Source organism: Eumetopias jubatus, unplaced genomic scaffold (assembly GCF_037043125.1).
Source record: "Eumetopias jubatus isolate StellerSeaLion01/CBP00866 unplaced genomic scaffold, mEumJub1_p1.0 scaffold_5, whole genome shotgun sequence".
Lineage (NCBI taxonomy): Eukaryota > Metazoa > Chordata > Mammalia > Carnivora > Otariidae > Eumetopias > Eumetopias jubatus.
Window position 1 is genome coordinate 26,621,819 of NW_028274811.1, and position 19,436 is coordinate 26,641,254.

General features: G+C 36.7%; 1 protein-coding gene across 2 annotated transcripts in view; it reads right to left on the bottom strand.

Annotated features, from left to right (window-relative positions):
• The window catches only part of AFF4 (ALF transcription elongation factor 4), an 87,269-nt gene that overhangs the window by 40,400 nt on the left and 27,433 nt on the right, over positions 1–19,436 (bottom strand). For both annotated transcript variants that reach the window (XM_028103500.2, XM_028103501.2), the window contains 3 exons: positions 18,429–19,223; positions 16,873–16,917; positions 13,081–13,167 (listed from right to left, as the gene is read on the bottom strand). In XM_028103500.2, the coding sequence (XP_027959301.1) occupies positions 13,081–13,167; positions 16,873–16,917; positions 18,429–19,223 (927 nt within the window). The remainder of the gene's footprint in view (positions 1–13,080; positions 13,168–16,872; positions 16,918–18,428; positions 19,224–19,436) is intronic.

Genomic DNA, 19,436 nt, shown 5'->3' on the forward strand with positions numbered 1-19,436 from the left:
CAAAAGAAGGCTATAAAGGGGGAGGGCAGATGGGACAAGGAGATATCAAAAGGCAAGATGGCATATCAATAACCACATTAAAGTGGTTTATCAATAACCACATTAAATATAAATGGTCTAAGTACACCCCCAAAATAAATAAATACCCCAATAAAAGAGCAGAGTACCAGACTGGATTTTTAAAAAAGGCAAGACAAAATTATATGCTACTTACAAGAAGTGCATTTTAAATAAATGAACACAAATAAGTTAAAAATAAAGAATGGAAAAAGGAATACAATATGTACACTAATCAAAAGAAAGCTAGGATGGTTATATTAATATTGGACAAAGTAAATTTTATAGCAAAGATTATCATCAGGATTAAAGGGGTCATTTCATAACAATAAACATATCAATTCATCTAGAACTAATAGCAATCCCAAATGTTTATGCACCTAAAACATGAACTCCTAAAAGTATGAAGAAGTGAACAATGACAAATTCAAAATAATTGGGAGGTTAACTATAACTCTCAATAACCGACAGAACAAGTTAAATTAAAATGAGTAAGAATATAGAAAACTTGACTAATGCTATAAATCAAGTTGATCTAATCAACATTTATAAAACACTCCACTTAACAACAGCAAAATACATATTCAAGTGTACACAAAACTTTTACCATAGAAAACAATATTCTGGGCCATGAAATAAGTTGTAGTAAATGTAAAAGAATTCAAGTCACCCAAAGAACATTCTCTGACCACAGCGGAATTAAGCCACAAGTAAGAGAAAATATATAAGGTAACAGAAAATAGGTGGAAAACCTCCAAATATCCTGAAAACTAAATGACACTTCAAAATAATCCACAGAATAAAGAAGAAATCAAAAAAGAAATCAGAAGATATTTTGAACTGAATAAAAATAAAAACACATTTCAGAATTTGTGGGATGCAAATAAAACATTACTTAGAGGAAAATTTATAGCACTAACAGCCTGTATGAGAAAGTAAGAAAGATCTCAAATCAATGACCTTAGCTTCCTCTTTAAGAATTTTTTTAAAGGCGCCTGGGTGGCTCAATTGGTTAAGCGTCTGCCTTCAGCTCAGGTCATGATCCCAGGGTCCTGGCATCAAGCCCCACAATGGGCTCTCTGCTCAGTGAGGAGTCGGCTTCTCCCTCTGCCCCTTCCCCCTCCTCTCCCCTCTCCACCACTTGTGCTCTCTCTCTGGCTCTCTCTCAAATAAAATCTTTAAAAAAAAATAGAATTTTTTAAAAAAGAAGTGTAAATTAAAACAAAAAAATAGAATTTAAAAAATACAATGTTTTTTCAAAGGAAATATAAATTAAACCAAATGAAAGCAGGATAAGTAATAAAGAAGACAATGGAAATCAATGCAACAAAACCCAAAAACAATGAAGTAGAAAAAGCAGTTTTTTAGAAGATCAATAAAACTGGAAAACCTCAAGGGGCACCTGGGTGGTTCACCTGGTTGTGTCCGACTCCTGATTTTGGCTCAGGTCATGGGATCAAGCCCCATGTTGGGCTCTGTGCTTAGTGGGGGAGTCTGCTTGAGAGTCTCTCCCTCTACCCCTTCCCCACTCACTCTCTAAAAATAAATAATCTAAAAAAAAAAAAGAAAAAAGAAAGAAAAAGAAAAGAAAGGCACCACATATATGAACAACTGCAATTGCTAAGGCAATTCCATGCAGAGACAAGATCCTTCTTTTTTTAAGAGGTGGGGGAGGGGGGCAAAGGAAGAGGGATAGAATCTCAAGCAGACTCCACACCCAGCGGGGGGTGGGGGGGTGGGGGGGAGAGTTGATCTCAAGACCTTGAGTTCATGACCTTGGCTAAAATCAAGAGTCCAACACTTAAATGAGTGGGCTACCCAGGAGCCCCCAGAGACAAGCTTTTTAAACAAATGATGATGGAAATGGATATCTGTACGCAAAAAAAAAATAAACTGTGATCGATATCTTATCACCATACACAAAAATTACCGTAAAATGGATCACAGACCTAAATGTAAAGCCTAAAACTATAAAACGTCTAAAAAAAAAAAAAAAGGAGAATGTGGGTAGGGCAAAATTTCTTAGACACCAAAAACATGATCTGTAAACAAAAAAACTGAGGAATTAGACTTCATCAATATTAACAACTTCTCATCTTCAAAAGACAATTAAGATAATGAAAAGGGAAGCTACTTACTGGGGGGGAAATGTGCAAATCTTGTATCTGATAATAGACCTACATCCTGAACATGCTCTCAAAAACTCAGTAAGAAGAGGACAACAGGGGCGCCTGGGTGGCTCAGTTGGATGAGCGTCTGCCCTCAGCTCAGGTCATGATCTTGGGGTCCTGGGATTGAGCCCCACGTTGGGCTCACTGCTCAGCTTCTCCCCCTGCTTGTACTCTCTCACACACACTCTCTCTCAAATAAATAAATAAAATCTTTAAAAAAAAAATGAAGAGGACAACAATCCAATAAGAGATAGGCAAAAGATTTAAACAGCGCACCAAAGAAGACACACAGATGACAAATAAATACATGAAAAGGTGCTCAACATCATCTGTCATAGAGAAATGTCAATTAAAACCAAAATGAAGGGGCACCTGGGTGGCTCAGTCGTTAAGCGTCTGCCTTCGGCTCAGGTCATGATCCCAGAGTCCTGGGATCGAGCCCTGCATCCAGCTCCCTGCTCCGCGGGAAGCCTGCTTCTCCCTCTCCCACTCCCCCTGCTTGTGTTCCCTCTCTCACTGTCCCTCTCTCTGTCAAATAAATAAATAAAATCTTTAAAAAAAATTAAAAAAAAAACAAAAAACAAAATGAAGCACTCGTACACAATTGCTAAAAGGCCTAAAATTTAAAAAGACTGACCATATCAAACACTGGTAAGTATGTGGAGCAACTGAAACTCTCACCTATCGCTAGTAGGAATATAAAATGGTTCAATCATTTTAGAAAACAGTATGAAATTTTCCTAAAAGTTAAATGTACATCTGCCCTATACTTGAAGGTATTTACTTATGAGAAATAAAAGCATGTGCCCATACAAAGACTTGTACACAAATATTCACAGCAGCTTTATTTTTAACAACTAAAAACCAGAAAGAGCTCAAATGTCCATCAGTAGGTGAATGGGTAAACAGACTGTGGTATAACTAAGAAATTGAATACTATTTAGTAGTAAAAAAGAATGATTTATACATTTGACAATATGGATGAATCTCAAAATAACTGTGCTGAGCTCAGTTGGATGAGTTCAGATCATGACCTCAGGGTCCAGGGATCTAGCCCCACATGGGGCTCCCTGCCCCGGGGGGTGGGGGGTGGGGAGGGCCTGCTTCCCCTCTCCCTTCATAGCTCATGCTCTCTCTCTCAAATAAATAAAATCTTTAAAAAAAATAGTAATTGTGCTGAGTTAAAGAAACCAGACCAAAAAGAGTACATGTATTATCATTCTATTTACATACGATTCTCAAAAATGCAAACTAATATATAGTGACAGAAATCAGATTAGTAGCTGCCTAGCGACGGGAAGGACAGAGACTACAAGGAAGACATTATAAAAGATCATAAGGAAACATCTGGGGTACATCAACAAGAGAAAGGACAAAAACCGTATGAACATTTGAAAAGATGCAGAAAAAGCATCTGACAAATTACAACATCCAGGTTTAGGGGGAACATACCTCAACATAATAAAGGCCATGAAAAACCCACAGTGAACATCATCCTCAATGGGAAAAACTGAAAGCTTTCCCCCTAAGATCATGAACAAGACAAGGATGTCTACTCTTACCACTTTTATTCAACACAATATACTGCAAGTCCTAGCCACAACAATCAGACCAAAAAAAAAAGAAATAAAAGATACCCAAATTGGTAAGGAAGAAGTCAAACTTTCACTATTGCAGATGATATGATACCATATATAGAAAATTGTAAAAGATTCCACCGAAAAACTAGGACTAATAAATGAATTCAATAAGATCGCAGGATACAAAAGCAAGATAGAGAAACCTGTTGCATTTCTATACATTAATAACGAAATAGCAGAAAGAAAAATTAAGAAAACAATCCCATTTACAATTGCACCAAAAATAATAAAATACCTGGGAATATACTTAACCAAGGAGGTAAAAGATCTGTACTCTGAAACTACAAAATGCTGATGAAAGAAACTGAAGACAACACATAACAAATGGAAAGAAACTCCATGCTCATGAATTAGGAGAACAAATATTGTTAAATGTCCATACTATGGAAAGCAATGTACAGATTTGATGCAATCTCTATCAAAATACCAATGGCATTTTTCACATAACAAGAACAAATACTCTAAAATTTGTATGAAACTACAAAAGACCCCAAATAGCAATCTTAAAAAAGAACAAAACTGGAGGTATCAAAATCCCAGATTTCAAGATATGCTACACAAAGCTGTAGTAATCGAAACAGTATGGCACAAAGATCAATGGAAGAAAAAAGAGAACCTAGAAACAAACCCATGATTATATGGTCAATTAATCTATAGCAAAGGGTGCAAGAATATGCAAAGGGGGCGTCTGGGTGGCTCAGTCAGTTGGGTGTCCGACTCTCTTGGTTTCAGTTCAGGTCATGATCTCATGGGTTGTGGGGTTGTGCCCCACATCAGGCTCTGCACTCAGCAGGGAGTCTGCCTTCTTTCCCTCTGCCCCTCCCCCCACTTGCACACACATGCTTTCTTTCTCTCTAGAATAAGTAAATCTTAAAAAAAAAAAGAATATGCAATGGGAAAAAGTCTCGTCAAGAAATGGTGTTGGGAAAACCAATGCAAAAGAATGAAACTAGACCACTTTCACACCATTTTTATTTTATACACAAAAATAAATTCAAATTGGACTAAAGCCCTAAATGTGAGACCTGGAACCATAAAAATCCTAGAAGAGAGCACAGGCAGTAATTTCTCTGACACTTGCTATAGCAACATTTTTCTAAATATGTCTCTTAAGGCAAGGAAAACAAAAGGAAAAGTAAGCTGTTGGGACTATATCAAAATAAAAAGCTGCTGCACAGCAAAGAAAACAATCAATAAAACAAAAAGACAACCTAATGAATGTAAGAAGCTATGTACAAATGATATATCCAATAAGGGTTAGTATCTAAAATATATAAAGAACTTATACAACATAACACCAAAAAGCAAATAATCTAATTAAAAAGTGGACAAAAGACAAGAACATACATTTCTTCAAAGAAGACATACAGTTGGCCCTCAGACACATGAAAAGATGCTCAACATTACTCATCATCAGGGAAATGCAAATCAAAACCACAATGAGATCTCACCTCTCACCTGTCAGAATGGCTAAAATCAAAAACACAAGAAACAACAAGTGCTGGCAAGGATATGGAGGGAAAAAACCCTCATTCACTGTTGGTGGGAACACAAGCTGATGCAACAACTGTGGAAAACAGTATGGAGTTCCCTCAGAAAATTAAAAGTAGAACTACCCTATGTTCTGGTAATCGCACTATTGGGTATTTACCCAAAGAATACGAAAATATTAGTTCAAAAAGATACAAGCACCCCTATGTATACTACAGCATTATTTGCAGTAGCCAAATTATGGAAGCAGCCCAAGTGCCCATCAATAGATGCACGGAAGAAGAAGATGTGGTGTGTATACACACACACACACACACACACACACACACACAGGAATATTACTCAGCCATAAAAAAGAATAAAACCTTGCCATTTGCAACAACACGGATGGATCTAGAGAGTATAATGCTAAATGAAGTCAGTCTGAGAAAAACAAAGTACCATATGATTTCACTCATATGTAGAATTTAAGAAAACAAATGAACAAAGAAAGAAAGGGATAAACAAAAAAACCCAAGACTCTGAAATAAAGAGAACAGATGGTTAACAGAGGAGAGGTGGGTGGGGGGGATGGGTGAAATAGGTGAAGGGTTTGAGTATGTACACTTACCATGACGAGCACTGAGTCATGTACAGAATTGTTGAATCCCTATATTGTACACCTGAAACTAGTACGGCGTGCTATGTTAATTACACTGGAATTTTAAAAAAAAATTTAAGGTATTATTTATTTGAGAGAGAGAGGGAAAAAAAGCACAAGTGAGGGTAGGGGCAGAGGGAGAAGCAGACTCCCTGCTGAGCAGGGAGCCCCACACAGGGCTCTATCCCAGGACCCTGGGATCATGACCTGAGCTGAAGTCAGATGCTTAACTGACTGAGCCACCCAGGCACCCACCCTGAAAAAAAAAATGTTTCAAGAGAAACATTTGGGAGTAATTGATATGTTAAGTGTACTGACTGTCATGATGAGTTTCACAGGTTTACACTTAAGTAAAAAAAATCAAATTTAAACTTAAAATATGTTGTTTACTGAATATAATTAATCCTCAATAAAGTTACTTAATATACTTGACTGTTTAAAATGTAAGAAATAATAATGTATTGTGAGGTTTATAACATATAGATAAGAAATATGTATGATAAAAGCAGAAAGAACAAAAAGACGAAGTGAAGTTAAACTGTTGCAAGGCAATTAACCTATACATGAAATGATGTATTGCTTGAAAATAATTGTGGTATGTAATGCTGTAAACCCTAGAGCTACCACACACACACACACACACACACACACACACACACACACACACACTTCCCGATTTCAACATTTACTACAAAACTATATAGTACTCATGACAATGTGACACTACCATAAAGATAAACAGACCAGTAAACAAGAATTTGTATATTCTCAAATATACAAAAAACCCCTCACATTTATGGTCAATTTATTTCAACAAGGGTATGAAGTATATTCAGTGGGAAAAGAACAGTCTTTTCAACAAACTGTGCAGGGACAACTGGGTATGCACATGCAAAAGAATGAAGCTGGACTCCTATCTCACAGCAAATACAAAAATTAACTCAAAATGATCAAAGACCTAAATGTAAGAATTAAAACTATAAAACTCATAGAAGAAAATATAGATGTAAATCCTCAATACCTTGCATTGTGCAATGGTTTCTTAGATATGACACCAAAAGCACAAACAACAACAAAAAATAAATTGGACGTCATTAAAATGAAAGATTTGTGTACCTTAAAAAATACTATCAAGAAAGCAAAAAGAGGGGCACCTGGGTGGCTTGGTCAGTTAAGCGCCTGCCTTCGACTCAGGTCAGGATCCCAGGGTCCTGGGATCAAGCCCCACGTCGGGGCTTCCTGCTCAGCAGGGAGCATGCTTTCTCCCTCTCTCTCTGCCCCTCTCCCCACTCATGCACCTTAAAAAAAAAAAGACAAATCACAGTATGGGAGAAAATTTTTGCAAATCATTCATCTGATAAGGGACTATAAGATATACAAACACTATAACTTAATGATAAAAAGAGAAATAACCCAATTTAAAAATGAGCAAAATATCTGGATAGGTATCTCTCTAAATAAGATATACAAAGGCCCATGAGCCCATGAAAAGATTCTTAACATCATCAGCCATCAGAGAAATTAATATCAAAACCACAATGATAAACCACTTCACACCCTCTAAAACAGCTTTATTCCCAAGGAAGGGTAACAACTTGGCCATGATTTGAAGAAACTGGAACTCTCATGCACTGCTGGTGGGAAGATAAAATGTAGCAAACACTGTGGAAAACCATCAGGCAGTTCCTCAAAAGATTAACCACAGTTACTAAATGACCCAGCAAACTAAAGAGAACTGAAAACATGTCTCTACGCTAATGTTGACAGTAACAATTTTCCTAATAGCCCCAAACTGAAAACAACCCAAATGTCAATGAACTGATAAATAGATAAACAAAATGTGATATACCTGTACAATGGAATATATTTAGCCATAAAATGGAACAAAATACTGACAACATAACATGAATGAACCTTTAAAACATCATGCTAGATGTAAAAGATCCAGTCAAAAAAGACCACATATTGTATGATTTGATTTACATGAAATGTCCAGAACAGGCAAATCAATAGAGATATAATATAGATGAGTGACTGCTTTGGGGCTAGGGTGGGGGCTGAAGGACATAGAAGGGTGACTGCTAAATAGTATAGGGTTTCTTTTTGTGATGATAAAACGTTCCAAAATAATTGTGGTGATGGTTACACAACTATGAATATACTAAAAACCAGTTAATTGTACATTTTAAATGAATGAACTGTAGGATGTGTATATTATACCTCAAAAAAACTGTCACCTAAAAAAAATTATGAATGGACCTGCATTCATAAGCCAGAACTATGAGTTTATGCTCATAGTCTTCCGATAAACTCAAGCTTTAATTTTACAATAAAAAGAAAGAGGTATACTATTAAAATCCAAAAGAATCTCAAGAAAGGGAACAAAGAAAGAAAGAACTGTTGGAACAAATAGAAAAAAATAACAAATGGTACATTTAAACCCTACAATATAAAAAAACAAACCAACCCACAAAAAAAACAACAACAAAAAAAACCCACCTACAATATCAATTACTACATTAAAAGAAAATGGTTTAAACACTCCAAGATTAAATACTAGAGACTGGCAAACTGCAAAACCAAGACCAAATTATATGCTGCCTATAAGAAACTCACTTTAAATATAAAGCCACCAATAGATTAAAAATAAAAGAGAATGTTAAATCATGTTAATAGTAAATTAAAAGAAAGCTGGAGTGACTACATGAAAATCAGACAAAGTAGACTTCAGAATAAGCATTAATACCACATATAAAGATGGACATCTCATAATAAAAAAAGAGGGATCAATTTATCAGAAAGATAGTGCAATCCTAAACATACCTAATAACAAAACTTCAAAATACCTGAACTCCAAGTGGACAAAACCTGTCTGACAGAGGAAATAGACAAATCCACCAACAGAGGTGCAGATGTCAATACTCTCATTAGCTGATAGAACAAATAGAAAGCCCATTAAAATGTAGACAACTAATCACTCTCGACCAACTTGATCTGATATATACAGAACATATTCTATGGCGTCTGGTGGCTCAGTCAGTTAAGCGTCTGCCTTCAGCTTAGGTCATGATCTCGGGGTCATGGGATTGAGCCCCACGTCAGGCTCTCTGCTTAGCAGAGGGTCTGCCTCTCCCCCTCCCTCTGACCCTCCTCCCCTCTTGTGCTCACTCTCTTGCTCTGTCTCAAATAAATAAAATCTTTCTTTTTTCCTAAAGATTTTATTTATTTATTTGACAGAGACAGCGAGAGGGAACACAAATAGAGGGAGTGGGAGAGGGAGAAGCAGGCTTCCCATGGAGCAGGGAGCCCGATACGGGGCTCAATCCCAGGACCCTGGGATCATGACCTGAGCTGAAGGCAGATGCTTAATGACTGAGCCACCCAAGTGCCCCAATAAATAAAATCTTAAAAAAAAAAAAAAGAACATATTCTATCTAGTGTACATGAAACAGTCACCAAGAAAGTTCATATACTGGCCATAAAACATTAAAATGAATTTTTAAAAACAAATTATAGCTTATATTCTCTAACAAGAACATAAATAAATTAGAATCAGTAATAAAATGATATGTGGAAAATCCTCAAATATTTGAAAATGAAACCATATGCTTCTAAGGATCAAGGAAGAAGTCACAAAGGGAGTAAGGAAATATCACACACTAAATGGTAATAAAATCACAACATATCAGAATCTGTGAGATATACCTAAAGCAGGGCTCAGAGGGAAATTGATAGTTTTAAATGCAGAAAACAAGAAATGTCTATGATTAATGATGTAAGCCTCCATCTGAAGTTAAAAGAAAAGTAAATGAAACCCACAGTTAAGTAGGGCGCCTGGGTTGCTCAGTTGTTAAGTGTCTGCCTTTGGCTCAGGTCATGATCCCAGGGTCCTGGGATTGAGCCCTGCATCAGGCTCCCTGCTCTGCGGGAAGCCTACTTTTTCCCTTTCCCACTCCCCCTGTTTGTGTTCCTGCTCTCGCTATCTCTGTCAAATAAATAAATAAATAAATAAATAACTTAAAAAAAAAACTGACAAAACTCTAGCTAGACTAATAAAAGAAAATGAAAAGAGAAAATACAAATCACCAATATCAGGGGAAAGAATGACTTTACTAGAGATCCTACAGACTTTAAAAGTATTTATATTATAAATAACTCTATACCAATAAACTTGACTACTTAGATGAAATGAACAAATTACAAGATTGATACAAGGAATAGCAAATCTGAATAGCTCTTTATCTAATGAAAACCTTGACTTTATAATTGAATACCTTCCAGTAAAGAACACTATGGGCCCAAATGGCATCACTGCTGAAGTACATTAAAATATTCAAGGTGTGCCTGGGTGGGTCAGTCGGTTAAGCGTCTGCCTTTGGCTCAGGTCATAATCCCAGGGTCCCAGGGTTGGAGCCCTGTGTTCAGCAGGGAGTCTGCCTCTCCCTCTCCTTCTGCCTCTCCCCCCACTCATGCTCTGTCCTGCTGTCTCTTGCTCTCTCAAATAAAAAAATCTTTAAAAAAAGAAAAATTCAAGGAAGAATTAAAACCAAATTCCACAAACCAGTTCAGAAAACAGAAATGAAGAGAACATTTCCCTGCTCCTTTTAAAGAGCCAGAGTTACCCTGATACTAAAACCAAAGACAGGAAAACTACAAATAACATCTCCCAGTCCTGCCACCACCACACACACATAATACACAAGAGTCATAAGATTTGAACTGATATCCAAAAAAGAAGAATGGTCAATAAGGTCATAAGAAGAGGTTCAACATCATTAGTCATCAGGGAATCACAAACTGAAACCAGTATGAGTTAAACCTTTACGTGCCCAGGAAAATGGCTAAAACTAAATAAGACAGACAATACCAGATGTAGACGAGGATGCAGAACAAATCAAACTACAATTTATTGCTGACGGATGGGAGTGGAGCGAGGTAGGAGTATGACACAGTCGCTTTGGAAAATAGTTTTAGTTTAGTATCAATTTAACATGAATTCAACATATGACTGAGCAATTCTACTTTTTACCATATAGCCCAGTATTTATCCTTGAAAAAAGAAAACTTAAGTCTACAAAAAGGTTTGTAAGTGAATATTTATAGATACTCTCTTCTTCATAGCCCAAATCTGGAAAAAACCCAAATGTTAATCAACAGGTACATGGATACACAAACTTTGATATTTTCATACAACACAAATAAAAAGGAACTCAGGAATAAAAAAGAACAAATTACCAATATATTCATGAACATGGAAGAATTCCAAAAGTAGATGCTGAGCTAAAGAAGGTAAACATATATATACTAAAGGAGTACACACTGTATGGATTCCATTTACATGACATTCTAGAAAAAGCACAACTTATCTATAGTGACATAAAACAGATCAGTAATTATGAGGGGCCAGTGGTGGGGGTGAGGCAGACTGCAAAGAAACATGAGGGGACTTTTGGCGGTGTTGGAAATATTCTAATTCTTGACTGGGGTGGTGGCTACACAGGGGCATACACCTACCAAACTCCAACTGTACATTTATTAGGTGTGTATTAAGGTTGAAGTAAAAGAGGGTGAGGGTACACATACAGGCAGAAAGTTACATGCCTACCTCACATTATTCACAAAAATAAATTGGGCTAAAGATAAGCACAGAAAACAAAATTGCAATTACATTAAGGTAAAAAATAAGAGGGTAGGCTTATGATCCTGGTGAAGGAAAATGCTTCTTTAACAAGACATTGAAAAGTAAAAGCTTCATAGAAGAGAACGATCTACTTATTCATCAAAATTAAAATCTTCCAGACCATAGTAGTTAAAAGGACTCTAACGGGGCAATATATTTGTAGCACATAGAAGAAATTATTAGAATCCAGAATTCAAACAAAACAACACAAAAAGAAATCCTCCTTAAACTCATTAGGTGAAAGATGCAACCCCAAGAGCAGAGATTCACGTACAGAGTAAATTCACCTACAGAGAAATCACACAGATGACAATGTGTAAAGGTGACAAACCTGACTAGCAATCTAGGAAATGAAATGCCATTCTGCACTCAAAAGACTGGTGCTTCAAATAACAAATGGTGATGTGCATGTGAGGAATCAGAGGGAATAGAAGCGGGAGTACTGACCGATACAACTGATACAGAGGGGATTTGAGAATATATATTAAATATACCAACTCAATACTCAACAATTCTACTTCTTACTTTACACAAAAGAAACTCATATGCACACAAGAAGGCATGAAAAAGATACCACACAAGCAATGTTTATGGAAATGAAAACTTGGCAACAACTTAAATACCAAAGGGAAATAATTCAACTAAAATACACTTATACTATAGATGCAAATATAAGAAATGAAATACCTGTATATGTAATCTATGACACTTAGTAACACAGAATGATCTCTAAGGCCTGTTGCTGATTAAAAATCCAGAACAATAAATCTGGGCAGAAATAAAGTCAAAGAGAGAGTGCTTACACATAATGATCACATATGTATGTCTGCAAATGCTTGTGAAAAGACTTGCAAAGGTATGCATGAAGTTGCTCTGGTGAGATGGAAGAGGCAACACTGGGAAAGGCTATTATTAGAGGTCCTGGTCAAACTTCCACAAGGAGAATATATTCTTCTATTATTCGTGTAAATATAAATTCATGTTAAAAAAAAGAAAAGCACATCTGCTGATTGTCGTTGAATTTGGAACCGTTGTCTGAGGAACCTCTCCACAGCACATCAGTATGGCTGCTATGTCCAATGGAAGTGGGGGGGGGGGTTCCTCAGGCAAGAGCTTGAGAAGCCCTTACCACCTGCAGCCTAGAACAGTTTGCAACAAACATTGATGCCTTTTAATTCTCTTCCCGATTGCCTTCAAAGCTTTTTCAAGAACCTCTTAATCCAAGTCGCTCTTGATTCCATTATCTTGTTTTATTTTCTTCATAGCAATGATCACTATTTGAACTTATATATCTATTGTCTGTCTCCCACTAGAATGGCAAGACAATTTTGAATTCATATGATTTTAGTCAAGCCATTTAGAGTTTTCTAACAGTATCAAAGACACATGTTATTTACTTACCTTAGTTGGAAAAGGAAATTTGGAAGGTTCTGTTTTGCATGGTGTATGAATAGCCGTTAGAGGGGGAGGCCATGAATGCGTCATCTCCTGAAATGTAATTATTACAGTTTGTTTTCAACCAGTTCAAGGATAAAAATTACATAACTAAAAACCAGATTTGTATTATAAATGCTGGTTTCATGATAGGTCCTCCAAAAGTATACATATTTAATCAATAAATATTAATTATTAAGCACAATTGTGTGCAAGGCACTATGGGGCAGGAAATAGATAAATAATATCCACTCCCTGGCTTCAAGGAGCTTGCAGCTAAGATGATGAAACCTGTGAATCATCAAAGAAATACACCAGTAATCAAATACAAGGTACACAGTACAATGTACTGAAGAAGAGCGTGCTGTGAGAGCGGGAGGGGTGGGTAATAATAAGAAAAGGAGCTAACATTTATTGTGTACCTTTAATGGGCCAGATACTGTGCTGTTTTACAGGTCTGTTACTCATTTAGTACTCACAATGATATTAGGAGGTAGACACCATTATTACCCTAACTCTATGTAGGATGAAACCGAAGCACAGAAGTTATTTATTAAAGGCCACACATTTGTGGACACAAATGGACACAAAATTTCATCCTAGGAAGTCTGGCTGCAGAGCCCATTTGCTGATGGGAAGTTTTGGTCAGGTGGAGGAAACCAGAAAAGAGATTACCAAAAGCACATGAGAAGGAAGACAGACAAGCAAGGCCATAAGTATGATTTCATTCAATGCCTTCTGTTTAATCACATGCCAACTATGTTCAAGTGGAGATTTGGGTAAGATCACAATGTGTATGTTAGAGGAGCAGGGGAAAGAGAGATATCAGATTTAGAATAAGGAAGGAGTGTTTTATTTCTGGCATTTAGTTCAAAGTAAGCCATTAGGTAGACTGAGAAAATACAGTAAGGGTGGTTTAACTTTTAGGAATTTACTCTGTAGCTATACCCACACAGTTAGGTAAAGATACATGTTCAAGGGGCCTACACTTCAAAAATGGAAACAACCAAAATATCCAACAGCACAGAATAATTAAATAAATTACCAGACAGCCATAAAATGGAACACCAAGCAGACAGTAAATGAGGAATTTAACTACTGCTATGAAATGCTGTCCACAATATACTGTTAAGTGATAAACAGAAATCACAGTCTATGTTCTAGTAAATGTTTGTATATGAAAAAATATATATGAAAAAAAAATCTCTGGCTACCTTTGGGCAACAGAACAACAGAAGGGGAAAGAGACCTGGACACTCAATACAGTCTCTACTACTGGAACTTTGTAAAACAGCCACCTGCACCATTAATTGCTCTTTATCTTCTTACAATGCTTATTTTTTTAATAGCATTTCACTTTCTGAAATAATATTAAAGAGTTGATTATTTCCAATATCCAGCAAGAATGTCAGCTCATTCTTTGACACTATCATTATCACCACTGTTATCCAAAGAGCTTGATACATGACAGGTGCTTCATTAGTAAGCCGTGAATTAATCTTGCTTGTTTTTACAATAAACAGTTATCATTTTTAGATTAAAATTTTCTTCTTTAAGTTTATGATGGAGTTCCTAGAGATAGTATGACTACAAATATCAAGAAAACATGAAGGCAATTTGGACCTGCAGTTCCTATGCACTGCATACAGCGAAAGGAAACAGAAACTCAGACGCTCTAGGTGCTGGCATTTTACACCTCAAATACCGAAGTACTTTCAATAGAAAATCTATTTAACTCCATCATTAAATGACTGAGCACCTATTACACCCAAGGCCATGTGCCAAGCCCTATATATATAAAATGAAGAATAAATGGTCAGTATCATCAAAGAGATAATTAAATGTGAGAATATCTAAGATTCTACCAGGTATTACAATGCCATGCATCTTTGAGGATTCAATGAGAAAAGATAAATGCTCTGTTACACTTTTCATATACATGGCAACTGAAAAATGCATGCTATATGAGATTCTTTTTTTTTTGCTATATGAGATTCAAAAGAAAGAGTTATGTGATCTGATGGTCCGACACAGGGGAAAGAAGGATTACACTGGGATTCTAAGAAAAAACAGAATCTGTGTATGACTAAAGACAAAGGAGAAACATATTTCACAAAAGTTTACTTTAAAAAGGTAAAAGAAATAAAAAAGGTAAAAGAGCAAAAAGAAAGCGTACGGCTTAGTGAAACCAATTTGACAAAAGTGGTGAATCAATAGTGAGAGAGGTTAGAACCGGCCTGTGAAAGGTCTAGAACGTTGAACCTGGACACTATTCTTTCTATGGGGATTAGAGAGAGAGCCACTGAAATGTCTAAGACAGAAATTAACTTATGAAGACAATGGATTAAAGAGAGAATCTGGTAGCAATACAGAAGACAGATAGATGAGCAAAGCCAGGACTGTAGATTGCAATTCTTGAAGCTCAAGGTGGCAGAAATGGAAATAAAGGAGTGGCATTTCCAAGGAAAATTCAAACTGTACATGAAGTTTTGTGATTAAATAGAACATGAGAGAAAATTAGGATTTTACACTTAGAAGCACAGGAGAATGGTGGTACTACTAAGAGAAGGAAGTCTGATAAATCTGCCTTTAGATATGTTCAATCTAAAGAAGCAGGGAGAAATGCAAATGGACACATAGCTACGAAGCAAGAGACATAAACCACAATTCAGAGGAGGCCAAGGAGGAGAGAAAAACTGAAGAGTTAACAGGGGAAGCCATAACAATGGAGGAAAATCAAGATGGAGCAGAAAAAAATGGAGAAGCTAGGAAAAAGACCCATGTTGAAAAGAGAAGACACCAAGGCTCCCAAAAGGCAGAGAACGAGAGATAAGAAAGGTAGATGGAAATAAAAACAGGGAAGCATAATAACAGTCAAGGAAGGAAGAAGGGGTTTCTTGAATGAAAAACTAAAAATTCTTGAGAACAGCAGAAAGAGCAGAGAACTCAAATGAAGCCCCCAGTGAAGGGGAAGATGATGAGCTTAGAGAAACAGCTTCAGCAACATGACTGAGATGAATGAGAGACTGTGCTGGGCTGAAGAAAGGAAGGAGAGAATAAAGCGGAAGTAGCAATGCAAGTAGTCTCTCAGAAGAAGGATTCACGGTGAAATGCAGGTACAGAAACAAAAAAATTAGGAGCTTGTGCAGAAAGTACAAGTCAGACGTGATGGACAGTTTTTCTCTACTGAGCCAAAAGCAGTCACTGTCACTCATTAATCCACTAGACTGTCTCTTTTTCCAACTGACAACTTTTTCTTTTCCCAGAAGAGGAATGCACATTTTGGTCATGTGTCGATTTTAAAACATATTCCATCCAACACTCAAAGTGAGCTGTATTAGGAGGAGGTCTTTCACTGTAGGAACTGACCAGTAGGTACAAATGAACTACAAAGCAAGCTATCTTCAGTGAAACGGTTTGACTGGTAATTACTGATAAGCCTTAGAAAGTACTGTTGCATTTGGCTTCTTCCTCTTTTCAAGGCAAACTATTATGACGGGAATTTGTTTTACTTAAAAATGAAAAACAAACAAAACCAGTTCTTCAAGGGCAGGTAGTAAACAAACCAAATGACTCAGAAACTAAGTATGAAAATAGGCATAACAGAGTCAATTATTTTTTATAGACATAATGAGGTTTCACATGTAAGCAATCTGCTGCCCCAGATCCTTTGTGAAATATCGGGGGGAAGAGGGCAAGAAGATAGCAGAGGATCATAAACAAAAAAGACAAAGTATTAAAACAACAACAGTAACTTACTTTAAGAATTTCATCCACACAGCTCACGTCACCAGAAGCAGATGCCTTAAGAGGAAAAGAAACACACATTAGATTTGGGGTCATTTATTATTAAATTTTTATTATTTGTTGCACAGATTCAACAACACTATTAGAAAACGAATTAAATTTAAAGACTTATTTATGATTCCACTATTCTAAATCACAACACTAACTAATCTTTCGACAAATTTCCCTAAATGCAAATTTTTCAAGCTCTAAAAAATTTTAATCACCAACTGTACAAGGATTTGAAGAACTCTGTATTTATCAAAAGTTTTGAAAAGTCTTATCTTTCTTATACTTAGATTAGAAATAAATTTTTAAATGTTATTTTGCAGGTGGAGCAACTTGTCAAAAATTTGAGTTTATTTATATACAAAATATACCATGATACTGAAATACATTATTTCACATAAACTAACAAACAGAATAAAATCAGCATTATTGAAAGAATGCTTGTCTGGAATATGATGGACATTTCACACAGTTTCCTTAAATCATGGCAAAGCTGTTTATTCTAAAGCACAGTCAGGAACTGGAGAGCTAGAGTTTGAACTCAAGTCTACCTCCAAGGATCAAGTTGTTTGAAGAAAGAACAAACAACCACTTCACTATTCTCTTCAGAGGAGTAATTAGATGACAACTGCCATGAACAGTGAGTTTCCTAAGGCCACAGGAAAAATGTCTAAATATTCTTAAAACACCATTTCACCTACCCGTGACCCCTTCCACAACCGTTTTAAGCTATGAACTATGATTTTCGTACTTCTACGAAAGTACGAAGACTACTTCTAAAATTTTTTCTTTTAAAAGATAAAACTTTAAACTATTTCACAGTGAATACTCAGTTTCTTTAGTTATTCTGATGCTTTGGTATGGAGTTATAAATACTGTAAATTTCAAACCACCACTATGAATCTAGAGCAGCTGTCTCAAACCCCTAAGTGTAAACAGAGAAAAAAACTCATGGCATCCAAACCATACAACATTACCATCTTGATGGACGCCCCCCCCAAAATCCCAACATTCACTACAATGAACCACAGCCCACATTGCATTCATGGGTATCACAATGAGACTACAAATTATTTTTTTAAACAAAAGAACACAAGATGTATTCTTTCATAAAATCAAAAGGAGGAAATCTAAGGTATTGATTTCACAGATCCTGCTTTTATTCACATTTTCTCTACTGCCCAACAGGGGAAGCTAACAAGTCTACTGATCCACTCTGGAGTCAATCACGAGTCTTATTTTTAAACTTATATATACCCTATTATTAAAACTGAGAAAAAATTTAAGTTCAATTATAATTTACTAGTAAACTGCTTCACAGAGTTATAATATTAAAAGCTCTAAAGGGCTCCTGGGTGGCTCACTCAGTTAAGTGGCCAACTCTTGATTTTGGCTCAGGTCCAGATCTTGGGGTGGCAGGAGGTTCTCTCCCTCTCCTTCCCCCTGCTCCTTCCCCTGCTCTCTGTCTAAAATAAATGGATAAATTAAAAAATAAAAAAGGCTCTAAATGTGCAACTTACATCCAATGGTTGGGAAGGTATTTTCAGCTTGGTGAGATGTGCTTTGCTACTGGGCTTCAGTTCAGTCATGCTGTTGCCATGGGATTGGCTGCTGTAGTGCTCAGAGGACAACTTTGGTTCCATGGACTCCTGTCCATCCATGGGCCGCACATAGGCAGTGGGTTTCTGTAACATTGAACTGGACTTTGACATCAAGGAAGGTGGGAAAGACTGATTTGAATGCTGCCCACTTGAAAAAGGTACACGGGAAGGAGAATCCCAGTTTGCATCAGGGTCCCGAGGTGATTTGGAACGCTGATGTTCCTTGCTATGGTGATCATTCCCATGAGACCTGGAATGACTGGAGCTTAATGAAGAAACAGCCTGGGGTTTTCCAGGGCTGGCAGAGCGCGATTTGGAGTGTTCCGATCCATGCTGGCTTTTTTTCCGACTACTGCTTCCACTACTGCTGTATGAGTCACGGTCATGCCTCTGGCCACTACTGTTGGTGCCACCACTGCCACCTGCACTGGTCCGCTGGCTACTGTGTCCACTCTGCAAGCCTGAGGACCGTTTCTGAGACTGAGAAGTACTGGGTGCAGGTCCTACTGGAGTCCATTTGCTACTCTGATGAGAGGTCCCATGTCTCTGTTCAAAGAAATTTGGGTTAGATTTTTCATCTGCTGTCGGTGGTACTGTAGGCTTGGGAATTGCAACAAGCTTTGGTATAGATCTGTCTCCTATGAAATCCTTCATTTCATCGTAGTTTCCAAGCATACTCTGAATACGACTTGATAGCTTATCTTCTTTGCTAGTCTACAAAAAATTGTAAAATAAAACGATATAATTAGTATAACTGGAACTAAAAGATGCTTCTATAAATGGACTTTCCAAACTTCAAATGCAAAGGGGTTTTTCAAAGGGAGGCCTCGTATCTCATATCTTAAGGTTAACATCTCAAAAGCAAACTCCAAATATATAATTTTTATAGTGGAAAAAATGCATCGAAAGTGAAAAACATTCATGCAA